Here is a 15,433-nt window from a genome sequence, read left to right on the forward strand (position 1 = left end):
GTCAGCAGCTGCTGCTGACCCATCTGTGGAGCTGTGCTGTGCGTGTCTGACCTCCTTCGCACAAAGCAGAAAACTGAGGAGCCCGTGGGAGCACGGGGGGTGTATAGGCAGAAGGGGAGGGGCTTAACACTTTTAAGTGTAGTACTTTGTGCGGCCTCCGGAGGCACAGCCTATACAACCCAATTGTCTGGGTCTCCCAATAGAGCGACAAAGAAATAGCATGTTTGAAAGGCAGAGTCTCTCAAAAGCAAAGACGGTCAGAGGTTCACATATCTGTGAAAAGCTGTGCTTACAATTTGTGTAACAATTTCAGAAAAATGTTCATCAACGCAAAATTGTAAAAACTTGAATATCCCACCATCAACAGTAGATATTGTAATCAAAAGATTCAGATTCTGGTGAAATCCATGTGCACAAGGGACAAGGCCAACAGTCAATATTTGATGCTCGTAGTCTACAGGTCCTCACATAGCACTACATAAAAAACAGCCATGATTCAGGATCAGTCATGCAAATCTGCACAGGCTAAAGAACACTACCAAAAATCCAGATGTTCGCTGTGCAAGCCACAAATGCAAATAAAAGCTCTAAAGCTCTAAATGCAAAGAAAAAAGCCACATATCAACACAATCCAGAAAAAAACTACCATCTTCTCTAGGACAAAGCGCATTTAAAACAGACTGAGGTAAAATGGAAAATTATTCTTTGGTCAAATGAATGGAAGTTTGACATTATTTATGGGAACTACAGATGCTGTGTCCTGAGGACTCAGGAGGAGAGGGACCATCCAGCTGGTTATCACCCCAAAGTTCCTGCATGTCTGATGGTAGGGGTTATACTAGACTCTAATTACATGGCCTGCTTACATGTTTGTACATCTTACACTATAAATGATCAGCATTATAGAGAAATTTTAGAACAACATATGACCCCATCCAGACAATAAAGGAGAAGGAACCGGGTATCTTGCTGCACTATCACCAAACCAATCGATGTAAATTAATTAATCCATGTCTTTTTTCTTTTGCACAGGTCAATGAGTTTCGGAGATCGCAGTCTCCTTCATCAGAACACCAAGGAAAGGACATAACAATCTTGAGATTGGTTTGGTGATAGCACGGCAAGATACCCAGTTCCTTCTCCTGAATTTATTATTGATTTCTCTCTGGGCTGCAGCTGTTCGCCTTTATACAACGGGATTCCAGGAGTTGTGACTATCACAACCCCTTTAGGTGAGTTTTTTTTTACTTATATTAGCCTGTTGCTCTGCCTGGTAAGACCCTATTGCGCTTTCTTCCACAGTCCTATCTCCCATCCAGACAATGTTTATTTCATGGAAGGGCTTGAATATTTCAGCAAGACAATGCTAAACCACATGCGTCTAACACAACAGCGTGGCTTCTCAGAAGAAGAGTCCAGATGATGAACTGGCCGCTTGCAATCCAGACTTTTTACCAATATAATACATTTGACACGTTACGCATTGAAAAATGTGGCATAGAAGACCCAGGACTGTTGAGCAGTTAGAATTTTACATCAGACAAGGAAGGGAGAACATTTCTCTCCCAAAACTCCAGTACTTGGTCTCTTCACTTGCTAGACATTTATACACTGATGTAAAAAGAAGAGGAAATGCTATAGAATGGTAAACATGGCCCTGTCCACACTTTATTGAGATGCGTTTCGAAATGAGTTACTTTTTTAAATAAAATAGAGAAATATTTGACTTTCACCTTCTGATCGGTGTTCTGTGCTGGATGTATTAGGGCTTTAAGAGATTTCCAAATCATTGTGTTCTTGTTTTCTATACATTTTATAGAATGTCTTTTCAAATTGGAGTTGTGTTAATTTTCAGCAGTTTTTTAGCAATCCATTGTCTAAAAACTTCAGCATTACACTGACAAGCCCAGTGACTAGCCTTCCTGCTTACAGGAGCTGGCTTGAGTCTGACCGACAGTGAAATCTGCTTGGAATGTTTTCCCTTATGTGTGTGGATGAGACAGAAATTTCAGATTGTATTTCTATTAGTAAAAATAATAAAACTTGGTGAAAACAGCAGTATGATATCAGAAAAATGGTCAAGATATGGTGACACCGTGGTCAGTAAAACCGAAATAGAGAACATACACTTAAGGGTGCTTTACACGCTGCGACATCGCTAACGATATATCGTCGGGGTCACGTCGTTAGTGATGCACATCCGGCGCCGTTAGCGACATCGCAGCGTGTGACACCAAGGAGCAACGATCAACTAGCGCAAAAACGTGAAAAATCGTTGCCCGTTGACATGTCGCTCCTTTTCCAAATATTGTTGCTGCTGCAGGTACAATGTTGTTCGTCATTTCTGCGGCATCACACATCGCTATGTGTGACACCGCAGGAATGACGAACATCTCCTTACCTGCGTCCACCGGCAATGAGGAAGGAAGGAGGTGGGTGGCATGTTCCGGCCGCTCATCTCTGTCCCTCCTCTGCTATTGGATGGCTGTCGTGTGACGTCGCACAAACCGCCCCCTTAGAAAGGAGGCGCATCGCCGGCCAGAGCGACGTCGCAGGGAAGGTAAGTCCGTGTGACCTGTGTAAGCGATGTTGTGCGCCACGGGCAGCGATTTGCCCGTGACGCACAACCGACGGGGCGGGTACGCTCGCTAGCGATATCGGTACCGATATCGCAGCGTGTAAAGTACCCTTTAGGACCTGGGAAAGTCTATACAGATGTAAGAGAAAGATTCAGTCCTTGGCACTAACTATACTCATCACGCGTAGAGCCCTAGTACACACATGAGGGAGTACTTTACTTCTTATGTGGTTACCTGACTAGCATGAATAGAAACCCACTCCTCATCAACCTCATCAAGCGTGGAAAGGCCAGTCTTTTTTTTAGGGCCCTCATCTTGATCTTCTTTTTTGGGGGTTTGAACAGCTAGAACCACGTAGTCTCTTTGCATGGAGGACTAAAATGAAACAAGAGAACATACAAAAAAATTAAACTAAACATATAATAATGGGAAAGCGGTCATATATGGACAAAATTGGCATTTACTTATCTAAACTTATAGTAGATACCAATGTACTAAGCTGGACGAGGAATTTGGTGCATCTTTACACACGAAGGTTAATGTTATACCACTTCGGCTTTGACATTTTTAAATTAAAAAATAAAGTAGTGATTGACACATAAAGCGGAGTGAGATGGGTCTCATTACATGAAAAATGCAAGTCACAAATGTATCTGCATTTGTGGATTTAGAAATGCCTGAGAGGGGAATATCCGTCTAATAAATTTGGGGCAGGGCACGTGTGCCCCAACACTGGTACAGTTATATGTAGATTTACCGCCATTTTATATTAGTACATCTGCTCTAATGTTTTATGGAAATGATGCAGATAAAATTAATGAAAGAGACCAAAATCCTGTGATTTGAGCAGCAGACGTGCTTCTTACATACACATCACACTAATCTACATGTTTTCAGAAATTAAAGGTGTTGTCCACTACTTTTCCATTGATGGCCTAGCCTTAGGGGAAGTCATCAGTGTCCGATCGGCCGGGGTCCAACACACTGCACCCCTGCCGATCAGCTGTTCACTGTCCCGGCAGCAGGTGGCAGCCAGAAATGCTCAGTTCCGGAGTTGTCCAGTCTTCTGATAGTGGCCACGGCCGGGTACTGCACATTCGCCTCCTATTCCGATCCATATGAGGCGGATGTGCAGTACTCGGCCGCAACCACTATCAGAAGACGGAGCAGTTCCGGAACTGAGCATTTCTGGCCACCTGCTACCGCTGCCGGGATCGAGTACAGCTGATTGACGAAGGTGTAGGCTGTCGGACCACGGCCGATCAGACATTGATGACCTATCCTAAGGAGAGGTCATCAATATAAAAGTAGTGGGAAACCCCTTCAAATGTGCAATGTCTTAATGACTTGGCATAGGCTGCCTTTTTCTATTCAACCACTGCATAAGAGGCGATGCACATTTATCACAGTATAGGTGCGGGCACAACTTGTCCCTCTCTCCTATTCTGTGGCTAACATACAGGCAACGGGCTCCCATGACCTTGGGAATAAAGTTTAACTATTAAGGCACAAAAGTCACTTTGCCATATACAACTTTGGCAAAAATTAAGAGACCACTGCAAAATTGTCAGTTTTTCTGATTTTTCTCTTTATAGGTATATTTTTGAGTAAAATGTAAATTGTTTTTTTATTCTATAAACTACTAACAACGTCTCTGAATTTCCAAGCAATAAATTTTGTATTTATTTTCTGAAAATGAGACAAAAATAACAAAACAATGCATTGCTTTCAGAGCTCAAATAATGCAAAGAAAACAAGTTCATAATCATTTAGAAACAACAATACTAATAATGTTTTACCTCAGGAAGAGTTTAGAAATCAATATTTTGTTGAATAACCATGATTTTCAATCACAGCTTTCATGCATCTTGGCATGCTTTCCACCAGTCTTTCACACTGATTTGGGTGACCTTATGCCACTGCTAGCCCAAAAATGTAAGCAGTCCAGAGGTTTTCAATGGGGTTCAGGTCTGGAGAATGGGCTGGCCATGACAGAGTTTTGATGTGGTGGTCCTTCATCCGCACATTGATTGACCTAGCTGTGTGGCATGGTGCATTGTCCTGCTGGAAAAAAACAGTCCTCAGAGTTGGGGAACATTGCCTGAGCAGAAGGAAGCAACTGTTTTTCCAGGATAACCTTTATATGCAGCTTGATTCATACGTTCTTCGCAAAGTTTAATCTGACCAATTTCAGCCTTGCTGAAGCATCCCCAGATTATCACCAATCCTCCACCAATTTCACAGTGGCTGCAAGACACTGTGGCATCTACACCTCTCCAGGTCTCTGTCTAACCAGTAGATGACCAGGTGTTGGGCAAAGCTGAAAATTAGACTCATCAGAGAAGATTACCTTACTCTACAAATTGGGCAGGAATTGGGCAGATTAAACTTTGCGAAGGACGTATGAATCAAGCTGCATATACAAGGTTATCCTGGAAAAACAGTTGCTTCCTTCTGCGCAGGCAATGTTCCCCAACTCTGAGGACTGTTTTTTCCAGCAGGACAATGCACCATGCCACACAGCTAGGTCAATCAATGTGTGGATGAAGGACCACCACATCAAAACCCTGTCATGGCCAGCCAAATCTCCAGACCTGAACCCCAATGAAAACCTCTGGAATGTAATCAAGAGGAAGATGGATAGTCACAAGCCATCAAAGAAAGAAGAACTGCTTACATTTTTGCACCAGGAGTGGCATAAGGTCACCCAAAAGCAGTGTGACAGACTGGTGGAAAGCATGCCAAGACGCATGTGAGCTGTGATTAAAAATCATGGTTATTCCACAAAATATTGATCTCTGAACTCTTCCTGAGAGAAAACATTATTAGTATTGTTGTTTCTAAATGATAATGAACTTGTTTTCTTTGCATTATTTGAGGTATGAAAACAATGCTTTTTTTTTGTTATTTTGACCGTTTCTCATTTTTAAAAAATAAATACAAAATTTATCGCTGGAAATTCGGAGACGTTGTCTGTAGTTTATAGAAAAAAAGAACAATTTACATTTTGCTCAAAAATATACCTATAAAGAGAAAAATCAGAAAAACTGACAATTTTGCAGTGGCCTATTAATTTTTGTCAGAGCTGTATGTATATCTACAGCAGTTATATGCTATAAATGCTTTTTGCTGTAAATCTGAGGCATCTCTGAATTTATTCTGATAAAAATAAGCCATAAAAGGTAACAGTGAGCGAGCCTGTAAGGCTAAATGGTGCAATTTTAATTCCAATGACACCATCAGGGCCGAGATGGCGGGTTTCTACTGGATATTATAACATGATGCAATGGCCTAATAGACTACTGATGATGTCATATTGATGATGTAATCATCACCTAAAGGTGCACCAAAAACCTTACATTAATAACCACCTCTGTATCTTGAAAATTAGAGCCAGTAAGCAAATTTAAGAATTAGCTTCTTTACAACCAGCCGATTTTGCGCTCTTCGGGGGTGGGGGGGGGGGGGTTTAGCGCCGTTCTTCTTCTGAGAGAAGTAACTTTTTATTTTTCAGTCAATATGGTTATGCGAGGGCTTGTTTTTTGCGGAACGAGCTGTACTTTTAAGTGAGACAATGAATTTTAACCATATAGTATACTGGAAAATGGCAAAAAAATCCAAATGCGGAAAAATTACAAAAAAGTGTGATTGCACCATTGTTTTTGAGATATTATATTCACTGTGTTCCCTATAGGGTAAAACTGATGTGTCGGTGTAATGCCTCAGGTCGGTGCGAGTTCAAAGACACCAAACATGAATAGGTTTACTTTTATCTAAAGGATTAAGAAAAATCAGAAGTTTGTCCGAAAAAAGTAGCGTACATTTTGCACCATTTTTCGCAACCTGTAGCGGTCTTATTGTTCGGTATCTATGGCTCAGTAATGGCTTTTTTTTGCGTCTTGAACTGACGTTTTTAACCATACTATTTTTGTGCAGATGCTACATTTTAATCGCCTGTTATTGCAGTTTGCGTAAAATTTGTGGCGACCAAAAAAAAGAGAATTTTGTTACTTACCGTAAATTCTTTTTCTTATAGTTCCGTCATGGGAGACCCAAACCATGGGTGTATAGCTACTGCCCCCGGAGGACACACAAAGTCACTACACTCAAAAACGTGTAGCTCCTCCCTCCTAGCATATACACCCCCTGCTAGCCAGATCTAGCCTGCTAGCCAGATCTAGCCAGTTTAGTGCAAAAGCTGAAGGAGGACATCCACCCACAAGAAGAGACAGAGTAAAATCCGGAAGAACCGGAACCTCTGTCTACAACAATAACAGCCGGTGAAGACACACGGAACAAGAAACCTGCCAACAGGCAATAGGGAGGGTGCTGGGTCTCCCATGACGGAACTATAAGAAAAAGAATTTACGGTAAGTAACAAAATTCTCTTTTTCTTTATCGTTCCTATGGGAGACCCAAACCATGGGACGTTCAAAAGCAGTCCATGGGTGGGAATAAACAGACAACTGAGAAGCAGGCAAACCTAACTTCACAAATGGGCGACAGACGCCGGAAAAATGCGTCTGCCCAAGCCCACGTCTGCCAAAGCATGAGCATGCCTTGGGTAGTGCTTCGAAAAAGTATGCAGACTAATTCGAGCTGCAGTCTGACAGACCTACTGAGCCGTAACCTGGTGCCTGAAAGCCCAAAAAAGGCGCCGACAGGTCTGACCAAATGTGCTCTGATCCCCGGCGGGGAAGGCACTTGAGTACACTTGTAGGTCTCGGAAATGGCCGACCTAAGCCAACGATCAGGGTCGGCTTAGATGCCGAGAGACCGCTACGCTGACGAACAGTCAGCACCAGAGAGGTGCACCGCCTAATAACGGCGGTGCGAGACACATAGATCCGGAGCGCCCGCACCAGATCCAGGATATGCAACGCTTCCTCAAGCGATGAACAGGAGCCGGACAAAAGGAAGGCAGGAAAATTGCCCCAGATAAGGTGGAAGCAGTAACCACCTTAGGGAAAAAAGTCCGGAGTCGGACGAAGACCACCTTGTCTTGATGCAAAAGACCAAAAAAAGGGGGTGACTCCGAGAGAGTGCAGCCAGAACTCTCTGGCGGGAAATTATAGCCACTAGAAAGAGTCTTTTATGTGAAAGATGAAACAAAGAAACCTCCCCAAGAGGCGCAAAGGGGGGTTTCCGGGAACCGGGAGGACCGGATTAAGGTCCCAGGTCTCCATATGCCGCCGGAAAGGCGGAATGATGTGAGATGCGCCCTTAAAGGAGCGCACCGGAGCCAGCCGGACGATACGCCGCTGGCACATACTGACAGAGCCGAGACCTGTCCCTTAATGAGGGATAGTCCTAGCTGTAGACCGGACTGTGGAAGGGACAGGAGGGTCGGCAAGGCCAAAAAGGTCAAAGGACACTTTGGAGCTTGAGTCATAGTGGAGATGACTTCAGGACGGATATCAGAAGTCGCCAAGATCCAGGACTCAAGAGCTACGCCGTCAATCTGAGAATCCAGAATTCTGACGGGAAAAAACGGACCTCTTGAGAAAAGGTCTGAACGGTCCGGAAGATGCCATGGCAACCCAACGGACAGAAGGAGCAGGTCAGAGTACCAAGCCTGCTTGGGTCAGTCTGGAAGAATGACCCGACGGCCCCCTTTACCGATCTTGCGCAGGACTCTGGACAAGAGGTAGAGGGTGAAATTCGTAAAGAGACAAAGCTGGAATCAAACATGAACCAGTGTGTCTATCGCAAAACCTGAGGATTGTGGACCACGGTTGGACAGCTGAAATAGCCTGCCTCGTAGTGTTCACATCTAGGATGTCTAGGAGTCCCTTGTCCACTGAAGAATGTTGAGCCGCCAAGATTGCCAGGCGGCTGAGTGTCCCGCCCTGGAAGCTGATGTAGGAAAACGCTGTCACGTTGTCCGACTGGACTCGAATGTGCCTAGCCGCCCACAGATGGTGAAGGCTTAGAGAGCCAGAAATACAGCTCTGATTTCCAGCACATTGATCCAGAGGGCTGATTCGGACAGAGTCCAAGCGCCCTGCGCTCCACGGTGGAGATATACTGCTCCCAAGGCGGATAGGCTAGCATCCTGGTGAGGATCACCCGGGACGGGCCAGAAAGGAGCGCCCCTGAGACAGAGTGGCCGAAGCCACCACTGAAACGAGCCCCTGGTCAGTGGCGAAGCCACCACCCCGTGGGAGGAGTGAGTTCGCTTGCACAGCGGAAAACATCCAGTCTGAGAGGACGCAGGAGAAACTGGGCAAGGAACCGCTTCCATTGACGCCCTGAGAACCTCTGGTTCGAAGTCAGAGTGGACTTGGACAGAAAGACAAGCCACCCGAATAGGTCAGAGTGGCGAGAGTGAGCGAAGCACTCTGCTAAGAGTCAGCACTGGATGAAGCCCCGACAAGAAGGCCGTCCAGGGCAAAAGATCACTGCCAAACCCTAGGGGGGCAGGACCCTAATCACAGCTGCCCCAATGAGAATACTCGAGGGGCCTTGGCTAACCCCAAGGGAAGAGCCACGAATTGGACCACTCCGATTGTCAAAACGTAGTCAACGCTGGTGTGAAACTGCAATTGACTCCTGCCGATAGGCATCTCTGATGCCGATGGCTGCTAGGGAATCTCCTTGGGTTCTTGATTGATCCGGTGAAAAAAACACACGGAACAAAACCGAGACTCCATGTGAAAACGCCACACCTGGCTATGCTTGAAAGCTAAAGATCCAGGTCGGAAGGCACCGCCCTCTTCGGGGACTAGGAATAGATTTAAGCAAAAATCTCAGAACCGTTCCCAGTCGGGAACCGGTACAATTACTCCATTGGCCTGCAAGAAATGCCACGGCCTGTGAGAAGGCGGCGGCCTTGGAGCCGGGAGGAGCAAAAATCTGTTTGGCGGGTGGACAGAAGTCCATCCTGTAGCCAAGGGAGATATAATCTCGCCCCCACTGAACGGAGACATGTTAGAACCCTACGTCGCCAAGTGGAGAGAGCCTGCCACCGACCAAGGAGGTTGTTGGCGTGGCTAAATAGCTCGGAGGAAGCTGACTCAGTGACAGCATCTCCTGCGGTCTTCTGAAGACGCAGCTTCGAGCCATTTGGTTCTATGAACCTAGGCCGAGCTAGAGGACGATCAGATGGAGGAACGGAAACCACCGAAACCTCAACTGATTCCTGCCCTGGACAGGTTCCCTGGTTTAGGTTTGTGGCAAGGAAGAACACTCCCCGCCAAGAGCTTCCTTAATTTCACCCAGTTGGTTCCGAGGAAACTGGTCCCACCAAGGGGGAGCCCAGCAAGGAACCTCCATAGAGGCATCTGCCTTCCAATTCCGAAGCCACAGGAGCCTGCGGATAGCGAGGAAGGTAGCCCAGACCACCGCCGTGCGGTGTCCAGCATGGCAGACCTGGCATAGGATGAAAAGACTGAAGTCTGGAAGTTCAGGCAACCGTTTTGGGCATAGAGTCCCTGTGAGAGAATGCATCTCCTCCAGAGAAGCAGAGAAGGTACAAAAAAACCGCACTGCTGTAAAGCTGAGGAGAACGAAGCTCCTGCCGTCCCCATACCGACTTGGCCCAAAGGACAACCGGGCGGACCGCAGAACCTTAAGTGAGGAGCCATCAGCCACTGACAAAACGGTCCGGGCTGAGCCACCTGAGGTGAATGAGCCCACTTCTTGACCACCATTGGTGGACAGGGGAAACACAGTCCTCAGAATCACGCTTCATGGGAAGCGACTGTCAGAGCGGACCCTGGGCTAGTCACAGGGGCCTGAAAACTGGAGTGGTTAAGGAACACACGTTGTGTTCACCTAGATAAGGTAACACCGGCGGATTGAGGTCCAGTACAAAATTAATGTACCGTAGGATCCATATAGAGGTGCCGTCAGCCACTGATACAACTATCCAGGCTGAAAGTCTAGACACCGGAGTGGCTACCCTTGGCGAATGAGTACACTCCTTGACCACCTCTGATGGGAGGGGGAGACAGGCAGCAGAACCCCGCTGTGGGGTCTGCAGGATAGGCTGTGGGCTTGGACGCAGCGGGCTGAAAACTGGAGTGGATAAGGAACACACTCCTCGTCCTGTTAAAGGTATACTGATGCCTTTCTGCCAGCGGGGAATACTCCCCTGATCAGGCGGATGGAGGTCCAGTACAAGAATAATGGACGCAATCCAATCATTCGCATCTGCGTCACCTACGGACGGATCAATGTACATAAAGTAGCGTCCGAGCCCGTGGTAGAGACATCCTCCTCGTCCAGTGAGTCAGCTCGTAATCGGAGCTGCGGGACGGGGAGGACAGGGGACCCTGCGTCTCCCTGTCAGGAGGACGGGGTCTGAGCCCAGAAGGAGAGTCCCTTGTGAGCTTTGCTGAGCGAAGCAGAAAACGCCCTGAGAAGGGGGCTGCATGCTCAGCAGATGCCGGGACAGCCGACCCCTGGAAATAGGATTCCCACGGGGGTCAGCCACCGAAACCGGAGCAGCTGGAGGGACCATTAATGAGCCCCGAAGCTGAGGGGCCACAGTGGTTATGAGCTCGGTATAGCCGTACGAGACTACCTGCAGTGGAAAACAGCCTGCAGCCTCGCTCTGTGAGACATGCTGCAGAGGTGGGGGCTCTGTCTAGAATGTCTAGAATACCCAAGACAGGGGTTCAGCCTGGGGAGACTCCCGGCTGAGGCATCTTGACCACCATCCACCACATAAGAACCCTTACAGTGTGCCGGTTCAGGCAATATGAGGTTACATGCAGAACATGTAGTGTACAGCCTTGGAGCTTTGCTGCTAGAGTGAGACATGCTGCTGAGGAGGAGGTTCTATGATAAAGAATTAACTCCTTCAGAATGCCCTGAGAGTGTATAAAAGTGCACAACCAGAGGTTGTGACTTATCAGGCCGCTATTATGAGTGCCATCCGAATTCCAAGCCTGGACCCCCAGCCAGATATTCACTCCCTCTGCACTGCAGAGCAGCCAGCGCCGACCAGTGTACTAAGACGCTGAGAAAATGGCGCCAGAGTGAGGGGGGGGGGCGGGGGTTAACCCAGGAGCGGGAATCGGAGGGCGAAGGAGATGTACAGGGGAGGGAATCATCTCCTCAAAAAGGAGTGTCCTCCCCTGTGCAGAGCGGCCGGCTCTGCAGTGTCCCCCTGCATGACTGACATGCAGGGGAACGAAACGAAACTAGGCCGCGGCTGAAGCCGGGGCCTAGAGTTATGCATGCGGCCGAGAATCAGGCATCATCGGCGCGGTTCTCAGTAAAAACCGTGGAACCGGCCGGAAAAACAGTAAAAAAGCAGCATTATCAAGCAATCACTGTCCCCCCCAATAAAAGTGCCCCACATTGCAGAAGGACCCTCTGAATAAACGTCTCTATACTTAGCTTTGAGACGCAGGGCCCAGTCCCTGTGGGGTGGGGGTCAGTGCTCCGTCCAGCAGGGTCCTGCAAAAGGGCTGCGGATGGAGGCCGGTCTCCTGCAAGGCAGTGAGAACCGTGTTGGCTCCAACTTCAAGCCAGAGCCCCTAAGGGATGGTGAAGGAGCGCGGCATGTAGGGCTCCTGCCCTGAAGTCAACCTTAACAGCACCGCCGCCAGGGGGGTGAGAAGGGACATGCCGGGAGTCCAGTGGACCCGCTTTTCTTCCAAATCTTTAGAAAAAATGAAAAATCAAAAAAGGATGCATGTGTGTGTGTGATCCTCTTGACACAAAGCAAGAAACTGGCTAGATCTGGCTAGCAGGGGGTGTATATGCTAGGAGGGAGGAGCTACACGTTTTTGAGTGTAGTGACTTTGTGTGTCCTCCGGGGGCAGTAGCTATACACCCATGGTTTGGGTCTCCCATAGGAACGATAAAGAAACTTAATTTTGTCGTTTGGAATTTTTTTGCAGCTAGGTCGTTTACCGATCAGATTAATTGATTTTGAAAGATTGGGCATTTCTGAATGTGGCGATACCAAATATGTTTATATTTTTTTAACCCTTTAATTTTCACTGGGGCGAAAGGGAGGTGATTTGAACTTTAAGGTTTTTTTTATTTTTTTTGAATTTTTTAAAATTTTTAAACTTTTTCTTTTTCTTTTACTAGTACCCCTAAGGGGCTATAAGGATCAGCTGTCTAATCGCTCATTCATTTCTCCCAATCAGAGCAGGACCGCTCAGACCGGGAGAAATTATCACCTCTTGTAACAGCCAGTATTCGGCTGTTCTTACAGGACCTGAATCATGTAAGCTACAGAAGTCATCACGTGACTTCCGGTATCGGCCTGTGAGTGCAGCTCTACCGCAATCGCTGTTAACATGGAGCTGTCACATCTTGACAGGGCCATTTAAGGGTTAAAAGTCACGAACGGAACGTGATTCCACTTGTGCCTGGAAGGCACACATGTCAGCTGTACAAATCAGCTGACATGTGCGCTGATCTCCGCAGGCTGCTTGCAGTAGCCCACGGGGATTAACACTATGACCGCTAGGACATAACCCCTTCACGAAAGCGGGCGGTAATATTATTATTGTTTTCAGGAATCTAAAATTAGTTATTTTCAATTGTTTCTATGACTGAAGCAATTTGTCTGCAGAGCAGTGCGATCATTCAGCTGTCAGTGCAGCCTGGTGAGGAAGATGAAGGCTAGTAATGTGGTTTTGTTTTCCCATATGATATTCATGTTTTCATGGCTGTACTTACATGTCCTACTAGAAGTCCCGTCACATAAGACTTTTCCTCTGAAATAATCTTTGTGAAATACTTTTCCACTGCTTCATCCACATAGTAACTTCTCCCCATGATGAGATGATTTCATTGAGTCTTGTCTCACAGATCTGTACGATGGACAATAACCAATGGTAAAAGTTACACAGCAAAACACAAATGTGATAGCATGTTGGGAAGCACAGCATCACAATGGTTTCCATTGAAAAGGAGCTCCAGGATTGCTTTATCTGAACTTTCTATATTAACATTACTGGGAATCTTTCTACATTTATATACATAGTATATGGTGGTATATATACATAAATAAACTATATAGAAGTAATATATGTGTATACAATATATGGCGGTCTTATTTATATATACAGTAGATGGAGGTAATAAATGTGGGTACAGTATATAGTGGTGGTTTTCATATAGCGGTAATATATGTATGCAGTGTATTTATTTATAGTCTATGGAGATAATATACTTTATGTGCATAGGGTGACATATTCTGGTATGATGGTTATATTGTATTTATAGCACATGGTGGCATTATACAGTCATGGCTGAAAATGTTGGTAGCCATGAAATTGTTCAAGAAAATGAAGTATGTCTTCCAGATAATTATTGCAATTACACTTTTATTTTCTTTGTCTGTAATAGAACAACACAAAAAACATTGAAAAAGGCAAACTAGACATCATTTCAACCCCCCCCCAAAAAATACAAAAAAGTGGGTTGAACAAAATGGTTGGCATCTTTCCGAAATCGTGGGTAAACAACTTTTGTTTCAAGCATGTCATGCTCGTTCAAACTCACTTGTGGCAAGTAACAAATATGGGCAATATGGAAATAACACCTGAAACCAGATAAAAAGGGGAGAAGTTGACTCAATCTTGCATTGGGTTTTGATGTGTGAAACACTAAGCATTGAGAACGGAAAGATAAGAAAACTGTCTGATGTCTTGAAAACCAAAATTGTTGAAAAATATTCAAAATCTAAAGGTTACAAGTCCGTCTCCAGAAATCTGGACGATCCTTTGTCCACAGTGCGCAACATAAGCAAGCTGACAACCCATGGCCCTGTAACCAATCTCCCTGGACGTCGACGGCAGAGAAAAAGTGATGAAAGGTTGCAATACAGGATAATCCTGATGGTGGATGAGCAACCTTAAGGGTGCTTTACACGCTGCGACATCGCTAGCGATCTCATTAGCGATGTGACACGTCAGATCGCAGATGCGATCTGCTGAGATCGCACATTGGTCGTTTTATAGCGTCAGTCACATGTGCGATCTCAGCAGATCGCATCTGCGATCTGGCGTGCCACATCGCTAACGAGATCGCTAGCGACGTCGCAGCGTGTAAAGCACCCTTAAGTCAAGTTCCAAAGAAATTTAAGTTGTCCTACAGGCTAAGGGTCAACTCTAACTATTTGTCGATATTTGAATGAAATTAAACGCTATGGCAGGAGACCCAAGAGGACCCCACAGCTGACACAGACATAAAAAAAGCTAGACTGCAGTTTGCCAAAAATATACGTAAGCCCAAATTCTTACTGGAAAGCGTCTTGTGAACAAATGTGACTAAAGGGGGCTTTACACGCAGCGACATCGCTAGCGATGTCGCTGGTAAAAGCAATCCACCCCCGTCGGTTGTGCGTCACGGGCAAATCGCTGCCCGTGGCGCACAACATCGTTAGGACCTGTCACACGGGACTTACCTGCCTAGCGACGACGCTCTGGCCGGCGAACCGCCTCCTTTCTAAGGGGGCGGTTCGTTCTGCGTCACAGTGGAGTCACTAAGCGGCCACCCAATAGAAGCGGAGGGGCGGAGATGAACGGGCGTAACATCCCACCCACCTCCTTTCTTCCTCATTGTGGGCGGCCGCAGGTACGGTGATGTTCCTCGTTCCTGCGGTGTCACACATAGCGATGTGTGCTGCCGCAGGAACGACGAACAACCTGCTTCCTGCCACAGCAACGATTTTATGAAAATGAACGACGTGTCAAAGATCAACAATAAGGTGAGTATTTTTGATCGTTAACACTCGCTCGGAGCTGCTACACACAACGACGTCGCTAACAACGCCGGATGTGTGTCACGGAATCCGTGACCCCGGCGATATATCGTTAGATACGTTGTTGCGTGTAACGAGGCCTTAAGACTGAGCTTTTTGGTAAAGCACATCATTCTGC

General features: G+C 46.4%; 1 protein-coding gene across 2 annotated transcripts in view; it reads right to left on the bottom strand.

Moving 5' to 3' along the window:
* Positions 1 to 15,433, bottom strand: part of ODR4 (odr-4 GPCR localization factor homolog) — a 155,949-nt gene that overhangs the window by 119,127 nt on the left and 21,389 nt on the right. For both annotated transcript variants that reach the window (XM_075322003.1, XM_075322002.1), the window contains exons 2-3: positions 13,227 to 13,360; positions 2,814 to 2,954 (exon numbers count right to left, since the gene is read on the bottom strand). In XM_075322003.1, the coding sequence (XP_075178118.1) occupies positions 2,814 to 2,954; positions 13,227 to 13,325 (240 nt within the window). In that variant the 5' untranslated portion in view covers positions 13,326 to 13,360. The remainder of the gene's footprint in view (positions 1 to 2,813; positions 2,955 to 13,226; positions 13,361 to 15,433) is intronic.

This window comes from Anomaloglossus baeobatrachus, chromosome 8 (genome assembly GCF_048569485.1).
Source record: "Anomaloglossus baeobatrachus isolate aAnoBae1 chromosome 8, aAnoBae1.hap1, whole genome shotgun sequence".
In the NCBI taxonomy this organism is placed as follows: Eukaryota; Metazoa; Chordata; class Amphibia; order Anura; family Aromobatidae; genus Anomaloglossus; species Anomaloglossus baeobatrachus.